General features: G+C 55.0%; 1 protein-coding gene across 7 annotated transcripts in view; it reads left to right on the top strand.

Moving 5' to 3' along the window:
• Nucleotides 1-17950, top strand: part of NUMA1 (nuclear mitotic apparatus protein 1) — a 73350-nt gene that overhangs the window by 54028 nt on the left and 1372 nt on the right. For 5 of the 7 annotated variants that reach the window (XM_086678162.1, XM_086678163.1, XM_086678164.1 and 2 more), the window contains exons 7-24: nt 958-1045; nt 2586-2706; nt 3231-3388; nt 3676-3793; nt 3898-4015; nt 4364-4504; nt 5983-6105; nt 6257-9655; nt 10076-10117; nt 11589-11657; nt 13031-13141; nt 13246-13464; nt 13580-13737; nt 15100-15346; nt 16202-16430; nt 16960-17096; nt 17462-17638; nt 17818-17931. In XM_086678162.1, coding sequence (XP_086534288.1) covers nt 958-1045; nt 2586-2706; nt 3231-3388; nt 3676-3793; nt 3898-4015; nt 4364-4504; nt 5983-6105; nt 6257-9655; nt 10076-10117; nt 11589-11657; nt 13031-13141; nt 13246-13464; nt 13580-13737; nt 15100-15346; nt 16202-16430; nt 16960-17096; nt 17462-17638; nt 17818-17931 — 5769 coding nt within the window. The remainder of the gene's footprint in view (nt 1-957; nt 1046-2585; nt 2707-3230; nt 3389-3675; nt 3794-3897; nt 4016-4363; nt 4505-5982; nt 6106-6256; nt 9656-10075; nt 10118-11588; nt 11658-13030; nt 13142-13245; nt 13465-13579; nt 13738-15099; nt 15347-16201; nt 16431-16959; nt 17097-17461; nt 17639-17817; nt 17932-17950) is intronic. The other 2 variants (XM_086678166.1, XM_086678165.1) reach the window with 2 other exon arrangements.

The raw sequence follows: 17950 nt of genomic DNA, 5'->3' as shown, positions 1-17950 counted from the left end.
TATAGGTGACTGGGGCGGGGGGGGGGTGGGGTGGGGTGGGCATGGGCAGTGCCTAGAGAGCTGTGGCCTTTCACATAGTGGTAAAAATGTTGAATCATCTCATTTTATACTCATTTAGCTCATGGCTCTCCTCTGAGGTTGAGGTTGTTGTGGCATGGGAAGGATGGGTGTCTCCTTCATTTAATCTTTTCTCTGCTGCAAGCTGGCCACAGACCTGGTAGAAACAAATTCTTTTTTATTTGTTTTTAAAGTCCATTTATTTATTTTGGGAGAGAGTGTGTATGAGCAGGGGAGGGGCCGAGAGAGGGGGGAGAGAGAATCCCAAGCAGGCTCCGTGCTGTCAACGCAGAGCCCAGCACGGGGCTTGATTCCACGAACTGTGAGGTCATAACCTGAGCCAAAATCAGGAGTCAGACCCTTAACGGACTGAGCCACCCAGATGCCCCAGAAACAGAAATTCTAAAAGATAAGGAACTATATAGCAGGCTGGCCAGAAAAGTCCAATCAACTCTGTAGCTTTGGAACTCAGAGAAGGGCAGATTTTACAGCTGAGCTGGTGGGTAAACTTTGAATGAGCCTTGGAGGTGTTCTCACTCAGAGAACAATAGTGAGGGTCATTTGGAAGAGGGCAACATTGTTACGTATAAAAGCTTTCCGTCTGCGCTACTGTCTTTGCCCATTTTCTTTTTTGTGGTCAGGAGTGAAGTCAGGTGGGAACTCTTTCTGACCCTGGGTCATCTTCAGGGGAATCGAGAGGGCGGGAGCCAGCAGGGCAATGTGTCTCTAGTAGAATGTTCTCAGCTGGACTGGGGGGGGGGGGGGGGGGGGCTTTAGGCTTTGAGAGGAAGACTGGGCTCCAGCAGCTCCTGGGGCTGACACTGCTGGTGTGGTGCCCTCCATCTCTTCAAACCTCCCTAGCACCTAAAGTGATGCTCTTCTTCTCTCTCTCTGGTCCAGGCTGAGTTAGCAGTCATTCTCAAATTTGTGCTGGACCATGAGGATGGGCTAAACCTGAATGAGGACCTAGAGAACTTCTTGCAGAAAGGTAAGTAGGGCCCATTCCTGAGGATGCCCTGTCTGAGCTAGGCACTGCTAGGACCCCAAATTGTTGAGAAACGCTGTGGGGGTTTGTTTCAGGTCCCAACCAGGCAGAGTTTGTGCTCAGGAAAAGTGTGTGTAATTGGAATAGGTTGATTTCTGGGCCACATTGCCACCATCTCAGTTCCTACCGAGCTTCTCCTGCTGCCTGGCGGTGCCTGAGCAGGACGTTACATGTGATCTCATCTCTGTTAGGTTGTCCTCGAGCACTTCACACATACCTTTTTTTTTATTAAAACAATTTTTTTTAATGTTTATTTTTGAGAGAGAGAGAGAGAGAGAGAGAGCACGCATGCACAAGGGGCAGAGAGAGAGGGAGACACAGAATCCGAAGCAGGCTCCAGGGTCTGAGCTGTCAGCACAGAGCCTGATGCGGGGCTCAAACCCACGAATTGTGAGACTATGACCTGAGCCAAAGTCGGACACTCAACCCACTGGAGCCACCCAGGCATCCCTGTTTTTTATTTTTTAAGCAGTTGCTACTCTAGGCTTAGAAGCTGGGAGTAATGCCTAAAAAAAATGGCTTTTCCCCCTATGAAGTTCATGTTCTAGGTGGGAAGGCAGATGCATAAATCAGTAAGTATGAAGAGTGAGTGCTAGAACAGAGAGGTACGTGATCTACCAAATGCCTTCTGGAAGTACAGTAGAAAGGGTGAGAGCTCCCCCTGTCTTCTGGTGAAGAGGGTATCTAATGACAATGGGATGTAAGAAGTGGGTCGAGGCAGGTTCTCTTTCCAGCCACTGAATTTGATGTTCCTCATATTCACGTTCCTCTTCAGCCCTTCAGATGGAGATGTTGGAAGTATGAGTCTAGAATGTAGGTGAGGGTTCTGGGCCAGGTTATGGGTGTACAGGTCAGTGTGTGGATGACCACTGAAGCCATGGGCGCTGTGGGCAGCACAGGGAGGCGTCATCAGAACTCTGGGAGCTTAGATTGTGGGTGTAGGAGGGAGGGGCAGATAGGGAGACTAGGAATGGGTGTTTAGGGGTAGGAGAGCCATGTGAAGGTAGTCGTGGGAGCCATGGGAGGGGAGGAGGTTTTGAGAAAGGGGTTTTGTTGGCAGGACAAGATTTTAGAGTGGAGGAGTTGAGAAAGGCCATCGGCTCTCATCTGAGAGGGTTGGTGGGCTGAGAAGAGGAGATCCTGCTCAAGGCTCCCAAGCTGCCTCTGCAGTGTTGGATGGGGGGGAAAGCATGAGCACTTGGTCCAGTCGCTAAGCAGGGAGGACACCCTCACTCTCCTGTGCTCTCCTTGAGCACTTGCTGAGCTGTGGAAACGGAAGCCACTTGCTTGACTAGGCTTAGGGACACTGACCTCTGGCTAACCCAGACGCCAGGTTTCAGATTCTGCCTGGTGGCCTCCTTCTGTAGCTTACATATAATTGTCTGTGGATCCACTTCCACTAAGGCAAGTTCTCAACTTGTATAAAGATGCAAATCTTTCCCCTCTATTAATCTCTATATGGTTGGTTTGCTCCTTGCCCTAGCTCCTGTCCCTTCCACCTGCTCCAGCACCATCTCCGAAGAGCTGTCCCCACCCAGCCACCAGGCCAAAAGGGAGATTCGCTTCCTAGAGCTACAGAAGGTTGCCTCTTCCAGTGGGAACAAGTATGTGCTGGGCCTCCTCTCCTTGGGTGGGGCCTCAACATCCAGTCTTCAAATCCCTGCATTCTAGAAGCTAACGCTGTTCACCAACCTGTTACATCATCAGACAGTGCTTAGAGTATGCTGTAGATGTTCTCACCTTCCCCAGTATTAATTAGGGGAATTGGTTGGCATCCATTTTTAGCAGAAGGCCTCAAAGGCTGTGTTCCCTGTTTATGGAATTCCTTTCTTCCTTGGAGACGATGCTAAAGTCCCTTTTCTCAGTGCAGCTCTGCAGAGGTGAGGGTAATTTTTTTTTTTTTTTTTTTTTTTTGGACAAGGAAATTGAAATTGAGGCTAGGAGAAGGGAGAAGAAAAGCTTTCTCAAGGTCAGTCATGAGGCATGAGATAGCACTATCAACACAGCGGAGGTGCTTAGCGTCCCAGCCAGTGCTCACATCCCTAGAGCCCTGCTTGCCCATCCCTGCCTGTTGCTCTTCTCTTCAGCCTCACACTTCAGGCTCTGACCATGGCGTCTCCTTCTTCAGCTTCCTCTCAGGTTCTCCAGCCTCCCCTATGGGCGACATTCTGCAAACCCCACAATTCCAGATGAGACGGCTGAAGAAGCAGCTCGCCGATGAAAGAAATAATAGAGATGAGCTGGAGCTGGAGCTGGCTGAGAACCGCAAGCTCCTTACTGAGAAGGGTAGGCGCCTGGCACGCTGGCAGGTGGTGTGTGAATGGGCAGCATTGGGGATTTTCATCCGGGGAAGTGCTGGGCTTGTGTGAGGAACGGCCCCTCTGTTCTCTGTTTGTTCTGCTGGCTCTGGAGCTTGGGGCTCAGCCATGGGCCAGTCAGGCTGACCTGGAATCTGGTGCTGCCCTTGGCCCCATCCTCCCCTTCCCTTAGATTGGATGCCACCTCCTCCTTCTCTCTTCCCCTTAGTTCTTTGCTGACTCTCCACTCTCCTCCTTTCCCCTCCTCGGGAGCAGATGCACAGATAGCTGTGATGCAGCAGCGCATTGACCGCCTGGCTCTGCTCAACGAGAAGCAGGCGGCCAGCCCATCGGAGCCCAGGGAGCTTGAGGAGCTCCGTGGCAAGAATGAGAGGTATAATTCTGCCTGCTTCCTTCCCAGCTCCACACCCCACTCTGTACCCATGGGGTGGCAGTGAGGGTGCTACCGTCTTTTCTAACTGCCCCACTCCCTCACAGCCTCACTGTGCGTCTCCATGAGACTCTGAAGCAGTGTCAGGACCTGAAGACAGAGAAGAGCCAGATGGATCGCAAAATTAACCAGCTTTCTGAGGAGAATGGGGACCTTTCCTTTAAGGTGAGGGTTGGGGGGTGTAGTCCCCACTTGACGGTCCGTGGGGCTGAGTTAGTCTTGAGGATTCTCGAAGAGAGGGTTGAGAAGAATGTCCTGGCATCTGTCCTATGCTCCAGTCTCTGCAGAGACCTGCATACTTTGGCCCTTTCCTTGTCCCATAATTGGCTGCTGCCAGGGACGGGGTTGTGGCCCTAAATTTTGAGTCTTGAGTTAAAGATATGGTTGGTTGTAATTGGTTTGAGCAGGGTTAGATAGTCGGACACCTACAGCCCCTGGAGTTTGGGAAACAAACAGCAGTGGTGGTACTAGTTTTGACCTTGGGTGATGGGGACTCCCACTTGTCTGTCCCAGCTGCGGGAGTTTGCCAGTCACCTGCAGCAACTACAGGGTGCCCTCAATGAGCTGACAGAAGAGCACAGCAAAGCCACTCGAGAGTGGGTGGAGAAACAGGCCCACCTTGAGAAGGAGCTCAGCACAGCCCTGCAGGACAAGGTAACCTTCTGCTTTGGGGTGTCAGGGCCACAGTCTTGGCTACCTGTTCAAAGTTCCATTTACCGCTCTATTCTTTGGGGCCTTTGGGAATTAAGCTGTCTCCTCTTGAAGGTTAATAGTGCGCCGTATTGGGAAGATGTGAGCTTAAGTCCAGTGTACCACCTTTGAGTCTTATCTTTGCTGTTTACAAGGTGTGGTTCTTGGACAAGTTATTTGATCTCTTTTCTCTCTAAGCATGCTTTGTGTAAAATGGGAAGGATAACAAGTAGCTGCCTCATCAACCATTGTAAGATACTGCATTTATTGTGTGATGAGAAGTAAGTTACCAGTGAATTAGTTACTATTTTTTTTTAATTTTATTTTTAAGTAATCTCTACACCCAGTGTGGGGCTTGAACTGACAACCCTAATGTCAAGAGTTGCATGCTCTACCAACTGAGCCAGCCAGGTGCCCCACTATTATTTTTACTGCTATTTTTAAGAACCCAAATCTACCATTTATTAACCTGTAGCCCTAGGGGAAGGCACTTAATATCTGAGCTTCAGATCTTGATCTGCAAAAGAGGGACAGCAATAGCTACCTCCCATCTCTGTCAGGTGGATTATGAATTCAGAGAGGACCCAGCATAGTCCTGGCGGCTGCTTAGTGAGCAGTGGGAGGAAGAGGGGCTGAGGGTGGGAGGTGCTATGGTTGCTGCTGTTCATGCCCAGGAAGGCTGGGGATATTTTTAAGCTGGTGAGTGTCTGGATAATCTGGGAGCCCAGACTTGTCTAAGGAAGGGTATATAGTAAGGAAAAAAAGAATTTTTTTTTTAAAGTAAGGAAATGTGAAGTGAACTCAGTGGCCTGGCAGAAGAAACTATTAGCAAGTCACATGATTTAATTCAGCCCTGAAATTAGGGTTAGAAAATCAGGTCCCTCATGATCCCAGGTCCATGGTTTCTGAGTTTTTTCCTAGGTCAGGGGAACAGGAGTTTTTTGTTTTCAGTGTTTGTTTATTTTTGAGAGAGACAGCACACACGTGGGGGAGGGACAGAGAGAGAAGGAGACATAGAATTCTAAGCAGGCTCCAGGCTGTCAGTGCAGAGCTCAATGGGGGGGAGCGAACTCATGAGATGTGAGATCATGACCGAGCTGAAGTCAGACGCTCAACTGACTGAGCCACCCAGGTGTCCTGGGAGAATTTTTTTTTTTTTTTAATGTTTGTTTATTTTTGAGAGAGAGCAAGAGCACAAGTAGGGGAGGGGCAGAGAGAGAAGGGGGATAGAGGATTCCAAGCAGGCTCTGAGCTGTCTGCGCAGACCCCAACGTGCTCAAACCCACAAACAAGATCACCACCTGAGCCGACGTCATACACTTAATCGACTGAGCCACCCAGGTGCCCTAAGAGATCTTGATAACAGGGTGATAGGGCTCCATATTTTGGTAACATGGTGCCTGTCCCACCTCTGTTCACATGAGGCTCTTGTTTACTGTCAGAAATGCCTTGAAGAAAAGAATGAAATCCTTCAGGGAAAACTTTCACAGCTGGAAGAACATTTGGCCCAGCTGCGGGAGAACCCACCCCGGGAGAAGGGCGAAGTGCTGGGTGACGTCTTGCAGGTAGGAACGCACAGGAGCAGCAGTAGGACCTGTGTGCCAGGGCTCGTGTGGACCCGTGCTTGGTACATTCAGGTTCCTGTTCCTTAGTTCTCACGGGGGCCACGGTGATTGAGGAGTCGTGTTCATCCTCTTGGTCTCTTTATCTCACCAGCTGGAAACCCTGAAGCAGGAAGCGGCCTCTCTCGCTGCGGACAACACCCAGCTCCGAGCCAGGGTGGAGGCTCTAGAGACCGAGCAGGGCCAGCGGGAAGCCAAGCTGCTTGCTGAGCGGGGCCACTTTGAAGAAGAAAAGCAGCAGCTGGCCGGCCTGATTGCCGAGCTGCAGGGCTCCCTGTCCAACCTCAGCCAGGCCAAAGAAGACGTGGAGCAGGCCTCTCAGGCTCAGGAGGCTCGGTTGTCTGCCCGGGTGACCACGCTGACTGCTGAGCTCACCACCCTCAAAGCCACTCTCCAGCAGCAGGATCAAGAACTGGCTGGCCTGAAGCAGCAGGCCAAAAAGGAGCAGGCCCAGCTAGCGCAGAGCCTCCAGCAGCAAGAACAGGCCTCTCAGGGCCTCCGCCAGCAGGTGGAGCAGCTGAGCAGCAGCCTGAAGCAAAAGGAGAAGCTGTTAGAGGAAGCTGCCCAGGAGCAGGAGGCAACCAGGCGAGACCATGCCCAGCGACTGGCCGCTGCAGCTGAGGAGCAGCAGGCCTCTTTAAGGGAGAGGGATTCGGCCCTCCAGCAGCTGGAAGTATTGGAGAAGGAGAAGACTGCCAAGCTAGAGGTCCTGCAACAGCAACTTCAGGCTGCTAAGGAAGCCCGGGACAGTGCCCAGTCCTCGGTGACTCAGGCCCAGCAGGAGAAGGCAGAGCTGAGCCAAAAAGTGGAGGAACTCCATGCCTGTGTTGAGACAGCCCGCCAGGAGCAGAGTGAGACCCAGGCCCAGGTGGTAGAGCTAAAGGCCCAACTAAGGTCTGAGCAACAAAAAGCAGCTGAGCAAGAAAGGGTGGCCCAGGAGAAGGGCCAGTTCCAGGAGCAGGTCCGGGCTCTTGAGGAGTCCTTGAAGATCACCAAGGGCAGCCTGGAAGAGGAGAAGCGCAGGGCTGCAGACGCCCTGGAGGAGCAGCAGCGTCACATCTCCAAGCTGGAGGTGGAGACCCGGTGCCTGGTGGAACAGCATAAGCAGGAGCGGAAGGAGCTAGAAGAAGAGCGGGCTGGGCGCAAGGGGCTGGAGGCCCGATTACGGCAGCTTGGGGAGGCCCATCAGGCCGAGGCGGAAGCCCTGCGGCAGGAACTGGCAGAGGCCATAGCCTCCCAGCGCGAAGCTGAGGGGGAGTGTGAACAGCTTGCCAAGGAGGTGGCCACCTGGCGCGAGCGGTACGAGGACAGCCAGCAGGAGGAGGCACAGTACGGTGCCATGTTCCAGGAGCAGCTGATGACCCTGAAGGAGGAATGTGAGAAGGCCCGCCAGGAACTACAGGAGGCCAAGGAGAAGGTGGCAGGGATAGAGGCCCACAGTGAGCTCCAGATAAGCCGGCAGCAGAGTGAAGTAGCTCAGCTCCATGCCAACCTGGCCAGGGCTCTCCAGCAGGTCCAGGAGAAGGAGGTCAGGGCCCAGAAGCTTGCAGACGACCTCTCCGCTCTGCAAGAGAAGATGGCCGCCACCAGCAAGGAGGTGGCCCGCCTGGAGGCCTTAGTGCGCAAGACAGGGGAGCAGCAGGAATCAGCCTCCCGCGAGGTACTCAAGGAGCCCCTGAGGGCAGGAGACAGAGGGTCAGAGTGGCCGGAAGAGCGGCAGGGACGCCCGTTCTGCAGCACGCAGGCTGCACTGCAGGCCATGGAGCGGGAGGCAGAGCAGATGGGCAGTGAACTGGAGAGACTGCGGGCTGCACTGATGGAGAGCCAGGGCCAGCAGCAGGAGGAGCGTGGGCAGCAGGAGAGGGAGGTGGCCCGTCTGACCCAGGAGCGGGGCCGGGCCCAAGCCGATCTGGCCCTGGAGAAGGCCGCCAAGGCGGAGCTGGAGATGCGGCTGCAGAATGCTCTCAATGAACAGCGTGTGGAGTTTGCTACCCTGCAGGAAGCCCTGGCCCACGCCCTGATGGAAAAGGAAGGAAAGGATCAGGAGCTGGCCAAGCTTCGTGGGCAGGAGGCAGCCCAGAGAACAGAGCTCAGGGAGCTTCAGCAGACTGTGGAGCGACTGAAGGAACAGCTGGCTAAGAAAGAGGAGGAGCGCCAACAGTCTTTAGGGATGGCCAGCGGAAAAGACCCTTCTGGGTCAGGAGCACAGTCTGAGGCTACTGGAGAGAGCAAGCGAAAAGGCCCTGAGCTGCAGGTTCTGCAGGCAGAGGTGAGCAAGCTGGAGCAGCAGTGCCGGGAGCACCAGGAGAAGGCCTCCGGCCTGGAGCGCAGCCTGGAGCGTGAGCGCACCTCCCGTGCTGAGCAGGCCGGTGCTCTGGAGGCCTTGCAGGGCCGGTTAGAGGAGAAGGCCCAGGAGCTGGGGCGCAGTCAGGACACCTTAGCTGCAGCCCAAAGGGAGCTGGCCACCCTCCGCGCCAAGGCCCAAGACCACAGCAAGGCTGAGGATGAGTGGAAGACCCAAGTGACCCGGGGCCAGCAGGAGGCGGAGAGGAAAAACAGCCTCATCAGCAGCTTGGAAGAGGAGGTCTCTATCCTGAACCGCCAGGTCCTGGAGAAAGAGGGTGAGAGCAAGGAGTTGAAGCGGCTGGTCATAGCTGAGTCCGAGAAGAGCCAGAAGCTAGAGGAGAGGCTGCGTCTGCTCCAGGCAGAGACGGCCAGCAACAGCGCTAGGGCCGCCGAACGCAGCTCTGCTCTGCGGGAGGAGGTCCAGACCCTCCGGGAGGAGGCAGAGAAACAGCGGGTGGCTTCAGAGAGCCTGCGGCAGGAGCTGGCCTCACAGGCAGAGCGAGCGGAGGAGCTGGGCCAAGAATTAAAGGCATGGCAGGAGAAGTTCTTCCAGAAGGAGCAGGCCCTTTCTGCCCTACAGCTTGAGCACACCAGCACTCAGGCTCTGGTGAGCGAGCTGCTGCCCGCCAAGCACCTGTGCCAGCAGCTGCAGGCTGAGCAGGCAGCCGCTGAGAAACGCCATCGTGAGGAGCTGGAGCAAAGCAAGCAGGCGGCCGGCGGGCTGCGGGCAGAGCTGATGCGAGCCCAGCGGGAGCTCGGGGAGCTGGTGCCCCTGCGGCAGAAGTTGGCGGAGCAAGAGCGAGCAGCTCAGCAGCTGCGGGCTGAGAAGGCCAGCTATGCAGAGCAGCTGAGCATGCTGAAGAAGGCTCATGGCCTGCTGGCAGAGGAGAACCGGGGGCTGGGCGAGCGGGCCAGCCTTGGCCGGCAGTTTCTGGAAGTGGAGCTGGACCAGGCCAGGGAGAAGCATGACCAAGAGCTGGCAGCCGTGCGTGCTGATGCCGAGACCCGTCTGGCTGAGATGCAGCGGGAAGCACAAAACACGGCCCGGGAGCTGGAGGTGATGACTGCCAAGTACGAGAGTGCCAAGGTCAAGGTCCTGGAGGAGAGGCAGCGGTTCCAGGATGAGAGGCAGAAACTCACTGCCCAGGTAAGATACCCAGCTCAAACTTGCCTGCAAAGATTGGACCTGAGAGAGGGAACAATGTTCCTTCTGGTCTCCCCTCCCTTACCGGGTGGCTGGCAGAGTTGAAGTATGTTGCCCCCTACCGTCCTAAAGAAGACATCAATAACTTCCCCTTCCTTGAAGGCTCCGTCCTTTGAGAGTCCAGCTGTGAAGGCCATCAGCCCGTTCTAGAGGCACACTATGCTAGGGAGGCGTACCTGCAGTGGAGGATCCAGGAGCCACTGGGGACTAGAATGAGACAAACTGGCATTTAAAAACGATTACTAGAAATCTAATTCCTTGAAGGAAAGTATCACAGCCACAGCGAGGTCAGCCTGGCAGCAGGGCTAGTGTCTTTTTGGCCCCCATCTCACTCTGTCTTCGTTGCTCCTCCCCCATGCACAGGTGGAACAGCTAGAGGTATTTCAGAGAGAGCAAACTAAGCAGGTAATGCCTGGGGTCCCCGCTAAATGCTGGTTGCTTAAGCGGTGACCCATCTCCGTGCATGACCCCGGCTGCAGCTTGCCTCCGCCTGCTCCTGTTGTGAACTGTTTGTGAAGGGGGCAGGGTCAAGCCATGGAGTCCAGGCCCGGGCTGCCCAGGAGTGTGGTGTGCTGGGCCCTCTCTTGGGCCTCATTCCACCCATCCCAGGTCGGCCTCTCCATCCTTCTCCTGTCCTTTTCTCTCATCTGTCTGTCAGGGATGAGGGGTAGGGTAGGCTTCATCTTTCCCGTGTCCGAACTGGTGACCGGCAGTCCTTGGGATTCCCAAATCTCCAAGTCCTGTTCCCAGTTTGGATGCCGAAGAGTAACAGCAGAGTGACCGTGGGCCTTGCTTAACACACAGCCTCCTTCTTTCCTGCAGAAGCCGTAAAGGTGACATGAAAGCAGCCCTCACAGGTCAGGGAGGGTTGTGAGCTCAGGACACCTGCCCATCACCCTCTGGGGCTTTAACCTGGAGCATGAAATAGAGCTGCCTGGGAGCAGGAAGGCCAAGCTTGACGAGAGACAGGAGGTGGCATGGTCTGGCTGCCTGGCCCTCACAAGGATCTCCCTGTGCTGCCCTAGACGTCAAGGCTGTCACACTGGTTTCTCCACCATCCCTCCTACTCCTGTCACCTCAGGCCTGCTGAGGAATCGGGCCCTCCTCTCCTTCCATTGCCCGCCTCCTCCAGGGAGCCTGAGATGATGGGGACAGTCAGACCAAATAGCAAACAGTCAGCAATGGAGCTCCTGCCTCTTCTCTTTGCTGTTTATGCTTGAGCTCCTGGAATGCCTGGAGGAGCCAGCAGGGCTTGGGCTGTTCTGCTCCCTCTCCACCCCACTCCCTTTTCTCTTCTCTGTGGGAGTGGGGTGGGCTTTGGGTCTGAGGACTGCCCCTGTCTGCTTCCCAGTGCTAACCACAGCAGCTACATTGCTAGCACCAGCCCTCACAGCCTGTGGATATTGGGAAGAGGTCTGAGCATCTGTGCGCCTTGGCACTTTTGGGGAGGAGTGTTGGGTATTCATCCTTGTCTGCTAGTTATAGACTCGGTCCCTTGTTCCTGTCCCCAGCCTGGGAAGCTTGGGGCTGTGAATGGTGGCAATAAGTAGTAGGGTGGTAGTGAGGTGTCAGTTCCCCAGAGTCAATTCTGTTGAATCTGGAGGCTGTGGGGCTCCGGCATGCCTGTCTCTGCAGGCCGGGGGTGGAGGTGAGCATGGGCAGTGGCTCTGGCAGCACCTGTGTGTTGGGTCACCTCCCTTAGGTCCTGCCAACCAGCCTGCACCGCAGGGATAAATCCCTAAATGGAGGCCAGAGAAAGGACCAGAGTTTCTTCTTCTAGGAACACTGGGGATTTATCTGGGGAAAACCTCTAATTTCTCTGAATATCGAGGGGAAGGCCTCCTGAGTTTTCTCTTTTCTTCCTCCCCTGTTCCAGGTGGAAGAACTGAGTAAGAAGTTAGCTGACCATGACCAAGCCAGTAAGGTGCAGCAACAGAAGTTGAAGGTGGGACAGTGGGGGATGGGCCATCTTGTCAGCCTCAGAGCGAGAATCGGGGAGGGAAGGGGCTCTGTGAGCCCTTGGGCTGTAGTGGGTATGGGGGCAGAGGCGGGCCTGGCATGGCAGCTTTACACCTGCCTGTGGCTCAGGAGCCCCTGTATGTGCCTTCTTAGAGCTTTCAAGGGAAGACTGGGGTGGCTCCCATCGCTCAGGCCTTCGCTGTCCACTAGTTGCCCCTAGTCATGTGTGGTTATTTAAACTAAATTAAAAATTGAGTTCCTCAGTCACGCTAGCCACATTTCCCTTGCTTAGTAGCTACGTACGGCTAGTGGCTACCGTATCGGACAGGGCAGATACAGAACATTTCCATTCCTGTAGAAAGTTCTTTGGATAGTGCTGCTCTAGACAGCCTAGCTTTGAGGATTGTCAACAATGTTTAATACTGCACTGTAACTTAATATTTGTCATGGTTTCAACAGCATCACCTTTTTGGTTTAATACCTGCTTTTCTGCAGTTCAGTCTTCACAGCTTTTACTTAGGGGCAGAGGAATTAGGCACCTGTGGCACTAAAGCCCCATGGTGGGTCACAGGAGCTGGGAGCAGAACTTCATTTCCATGCCATAATCGTGTGATAAACAGATGCTGCTTCTCCATTTCGGGGCCTTCTCGGTGCTAGGAGATGTAGGAGAGAGAAGGCCGGGTAGTCCATTGTCTTCTACAAGCTAAGTGCTCTGCTCACTGGCATCACAGGGGGGACCGAGAACTGGACATGGCCCCTGCTCCCAAGGAATCTGTGGTCTGCATAGGAGGCAGTGCAGCATCATAAAAGCCCACACAGCCTTTGAAGTTGGGTGGAACAAGGTTCAGATCTTACTCTGCTATGACCCCGGTCAATTTGTTTCAATCTCTGAGCTCAGTTTCTTCACCTCTGAAACAGATGAAGTTACTTCCTGGAGCAGTTGTGAGGAGAACAAGAGTTCCCGTGTCCTCTGAGAGCTCATGTGCCAAGTGCCTAGCTTTGCACCCAAGTGTTCCCTGAGGATCAGCCCCCTTCCTCCTTGGGGAGACTACTCATGGAGAGAGAATGGGACAGTTTGTTCCTGGGTGCAAAGAAGGCAAAGATAGGGCTGTCAGAACTCTGCCAGAAATGGCATTAGCCAGACAGGGAAAGCTTCTGCAGAATGTGGACCTTGAAGGGTGTGTGGTATGCCAGTAGAGTAGGTGCTAGGGGCGGGGGTAAAAGGATTTTTTGTGTGAGTCCTGAGAGGGTCTGCATGAGTCTGAAAACACCATGGAACCCAGGAGGTTAGGGCAGGTCTGTGGATTTGGGTGCACTAGCCAGACCAGCCACCCTGATCAGCGTTGTCATGTGTTCCAGGCCCAGGGAGGGGAGAGCCAGCAAGAGGCTCAACGCCTCCAGGCCCAGCTGAACGAGCTGCAGGCCCAGCTGAACCAGAAGGAGCAGGCAGCTGAGCACTATAAGCTGCAGGTGAGGCGCCCCCAGCCCTGGCCCACTGCTTCCTCGCCCTGCTGCCCTCCAGTCCCTGCCTCCCCCCACCCCCACCGCCCCACTTGTTCTGTGTGCCCGCGTAGATGGAGAAAGCTAAGACCCACTATGATGCCAAGAAGCAGCAGAACCAAGAGCTGCAGGAGCAGCTACGGGGCCTGGAGCAGCTACAGAAGGAGAATAAGGAGCTGCGGGCTGAAGCCGAACGGCTGGGTCGGGAGCTGCAGCAGGCTGGGCTGAAGACCAAGGAGGCTGAGCAGACCTGCCGCCACCTTACTGCCCAGGTGCGCAGCCTGGAGGCACAGGTGCGTATCGGGTCAGATGGACTCCACCCTGTCATGTCGGACCCCTGTGCCCTCCTCTCCCAGGCTGCCCCTGCCCGAGGCTTCTCTTCACTCTCCCTGTCCCTCTTCTCCTCAGGTTGCCCACGCTGACCAGCAGCTTCGAGACCTGGGCAAGTTCCAGGTGGCAACTGATGCCCTGAAGAGCCGGGAGCCCCAGGCGAAGCCTCAGCTGGACTTGAGCATTGACAGCTTGGATTTGAGCTGCGAGGAGGGGACTCCCCTTACCATCACCAGGTGAGGAGGTGCCCTGTCTCTGTCTTGTTCACTGAGTGCCCACCGTGTGTCAGGCTGTGTCTTGGGCACTGGGGCTGCTGAGATTGAGAAGATGTCTCTTTGCCCTCTGGGAGCTTTTTCTTAGAGGAGAAGACTAAGGAAACTGTCCGAGGTGTTTGGCCAGATGTTTGTGTAGGGCACACTGGGAGTAAAAAGAAAGGAGTGCTCAGAGAGGGCTTCATGGAGGCTGTCACTCCTGCTGTCTGCAGAGGAGCTGAAGGTGTGTGTGCTCCGTGAACAGAGGAGAGCAAAGGCTGAGAAAGAGCCTGGCTGGGCTGGCAAGTGAGGTTGGGTGGGGCTGGCTAGACTCCTCATTGAAGTTTAGATTTGATCCTGAAGGCACTGAGGGATCTTGGAAAGGCTTGAAATTAAGGTAGATGTGGTCCAGTTTGATTTTTTTTTTTTTTTTTAATTTCTGTTTTAGAGAGGGCACGAGTGAGGGAGACAGATAGAGGGAGAGAGAAAATCTCCAGCACACTCAGGATGGAGCCTGATGCCGGGCTTGATCCCATGAATCTGGGGTCATGACCCGAGCTGAAATCAAGAGTCGGACCACCCAACTGATTGAGCCTCCCAGGTGCCCCTAGAAAGTTTTTCTGATAACCAATGTAGAAGCTGAGATGTGCCCATACTGTTACAAAAACACTTAAAAAGTAGTAATGCATTTATTTACCCCTCAGCATCCTCTGAGGTAGGTTCTGTGATTATCTCCTTTAACAGATGAAACTGGGGCATAGAGGGGCAGTCCTTTGCCCAAGGTCCCACAGTGGCAGAGGCAGGCTTGAGCCCGGGCAGCCTCGTTTGAGTCTTTGCTTGTCACCAGGCTGGCACCTCCCCTCAGGTACCATTAAATCTAGGTGAGAGGAGAGGAGGCAGACCGTGGAAGGACATGCAAATGGAGTGGCGTGGCGTGTGGTTAAGTGAGCTCCTGGACTTGTCCATTGCATTGGGCTGGAGGGAAGAGGTAGGATTGAGCTCATGTCCGTGGCTGGGGACCCAGGTGGAGGCTGCTCCCATTTCCTGAGGCAGGAGATCCAGATGGATGGACTTCATTTGGACATGCTCACCGTGGAGCTGAGAGTTACCAGTGTTAAGGAGCTCAGATAGCCATGGAGATAGATGGGCTGACCAGAAATGGAGAGTGAAGGGAGGACCCAGGTCAAGCAAGGGCTCTCCTTGATGCCTTTCAAAAATAAGAGAATGGGGTGCTTGACCTGGTCTGCTTGTAATAAATGTAGGAATTGGGTCATTTTGGAGCAAAGGGATGAACAAAATTGCCTTTTAGCCCCAGGCATGGCACCTCAGCAAGTCTCTTTCCTACAGCAAGCTGCCTCGAACCCAGCCAGATGGCACCAGCATCCCTGGAGAGCCAGCTTCCCCCATCTCCCAGCGCCTGCCCCCCAAGGTAGAATCCCTTGAGAGTCTCTACTTCACCCCCATCCCTGCTCGAGGTCAGGCCCCACTGGAGAGCAGCTTGGACTCCCTGGGGGACGTCTTCCTGGATTCAGGCCGGAAGACCCGCTCCGCCCGTCGGCGCACCACTCAGATCATCAACATCACCATGACCAAGGTCAGGCTGCTGGGAGTGGGCCTGTAGGACCCAAGTGATGCTCACTTGCTCTTAAGGGCATCTTTCCCATCGGGTGCCTCTGGAGGCAGGCAGGGCTGACTAGTTCATGTGTTACAAAGAAGCACAGCCTCTTGTGTAGAAAGGGGCAGGGCTGGAATTGGATGCCTAAAGGATCTAAGGCTGGTTTCTTTCCATGTGTGGTACTGACTCCGTGCAGACCGAAAGGAGAGAAGATGGAGAAGTTGCAGCCCAGCCCTGTGCCTGCAGCATACCTCCTGGGTGGCTGAGATGCATTGTGGCCGCCCAGAGGGCTGCCTGCTAGGTTGGGGGCCCTGGTTGGCCCTTGTTTTCCATATTCTGAGGAGGATGGGGAGTGGGGAAGGTTCGTTTGGTGTGGGCTGCCTTTGGCTACCAAGAAGCTGCAGAAGTTCTAAAAGATGGGCAGGGCCCTGGCAAGCTTGGGCTGAGGGTCAGTGGAGGCTGTGGGATGAGCCTGACTATGACTAGCTCAGGAGACTGGTATTCTAGCCCCAGCTCTGCCACTCCCTAGCTGTTATCTGTGGGTTGGTCACTTTACTTTTTTGCACCTTGATTCTAAAATTGTCTGATAACACACTCTCTTCCCTCTTTCAAAGCATTGTTAACAGACTCAAATGAAAATGGGATAGCCTTGGCACCTTGTGCAGGATTCTTAGCAACAGGGCCCATTCCTTGTAGATGTGCAGCTAAGGATTCCTGCAAAGCAGTGGGAATACATGCTGCTGCGGGATCCGAGGCCCTATTTAGGAAAGTGAACAGGAGGCACCTTTTTGGATTGTTAGGGCCCCATTCCACCAGATCCATTCTCTCTTCCAGAAGCTAGACGTGGAAGAGCCGGACAGCGCCAATTCATCCTTCTATAGCACACAGTCGGCCCCTGCTTCCCAGGCTGGCCCACGAGCCACCTCTTCCACCCAGTCTCTAGCCCGCCTGGGCTCTCCTGACGATGGCAACTCTGCTCTGCTCAGCCTGCCTGGCTACCGGCCCACCACTCGCAGCTCTGCTCGCCGCTCCCAGGCTGGGGTATCCAGCGGGGCCCCTCCAGGTGAGGGGGCCACAGGGACACAACACACACAAAACCCCAGGCTGACTATATTTCGGCACCTCACCGACCCCTCCTCCCTGCAACCTCAGGGCTGTGCTGGGCAATCAGGCTGATGTTCATCTCAGCCAGGGTGAATGGGAAATGGTCACACGAGGGAGCCTGGGACTCCCAGTGGAACAGTGATGCTCAGCTGCTGCCTGGAGTCCTCCATTACTGTCTCAGGTGGTAAGGGGTGCCAGAAGGGCGCTTCAGAGACCTTTGGTCATCAATTCCTGGTCTTCAGTTAGTTTCTCTAGGGTGTCACAGCCTCCGCATACGGTATATGACTTCTTTTGACCTCCCCAGGGAGAGCACGCAGAGCAGAGCAGGATTCTGGGTTACTGGGCTTGAAGTCCACGGGACAGGTGGACAGGAGTGGTGGCCACAAAAGTTGGCAAGAGGCCAGGACCCGTGGGAGACCTGCTGCCTCTACCCTCACTCTTCCTGGCCTTCCTAGCCCCACCTGCTTCAGTTTCCCTGCCCTCCACAGGAAGGAATAGCTTCTACATGGGCACCTGCCAGGATGAGCCTGAGCAGCTGGATGACTGGAATCGCATTGCAGAGCTGCAGCAGCGCAATCGAGTATGCCCCCCACACTTGAAGACCTGCTATCCCCTGGAGTCCCGGGTGAGCTCCAGGGTCACCTGCACGGGACCCACACTGGCTCTTCTCCTCCTCCCTCAGCGCTCCATGCTGACCGAGCCCTAGTGCCCTGCCTGGCTCTTTGGCCTGCTGCAGAGTGACCTTATGCTTCTGGTGGAATAGCTGGCAGAGAGGGGTTCGGGGTGAAATCACTGTGGGTGGGCCTGAGTCTGTGGAGGAGGTCTGCTTGGGACTACTCTGCTCTGACCACCATGCAGGGCCTGAGTAGAGAAGACAATGGGAAGGGAGACCTTCCGCAACAGGAAGGCTTTAGCTGCTGCACACGCCGGGCCCGTGAAGAGTTCTAGGGTGGTCCTGCTGCACTGACCCCCTCCTTCCATCCCATCCAGCCTTCCCTGAGCCTGGCTACCATCACGGATGAGGAGATGAAAACTGGTGACCCCCAGGAGACCCTGCGCCGAGCCAGCATGCAGCCAGCCCAGATAGCCGAGGGCATGGGGATCACTACCCGGCAGCAGCGCAAACGGGTCTCCTCAGAGCCCCACCAGGGCCCTGGTACCCCTGAGGTAGGTGACCCTGATTCCTGTTTTGTTCCATCTAGCAGGTTTCTCTCTCCAAGAGTTTGATGCAGGGACAGGGACTGTTGGGAAGGGAGGTTTCCGGAGGGAAGTGGTGTTGACTTACAAGGTCCACTTGGCTCTGAGACACACAACTGGTTTTGGATGTGAACTCTTCTTCCCCGTAGTCTAAGAAGGCCACCAGCTGTTTCCCACGCCCCATGACTCCCCGGGACCGACACGAAGGGCGCAAACAGAGCACTAATGAGGCCCAGAAGAGAGCAGCTCCGGCTGTTAAACAGGTCAGTGGGGGCTGAAGGG

This window comes from Puma concolor, chromosome D1 (genome assembly GCF_028749965.1).
Source record: "Puma concolor isolate L17-30 chromosome D1, mPumCon1.1.hap2, whole genome shotgun sequence".
In the NCBI taxonomy this organism is placed as follows: Eukaryota; Metazoa; Chordata; class Mammalia; order Carnivora; family Felidae; genus Puma; species Puma concolor.
This window is presented reverse-complemented; position numbering and strand designations above follow the sequence as displayed.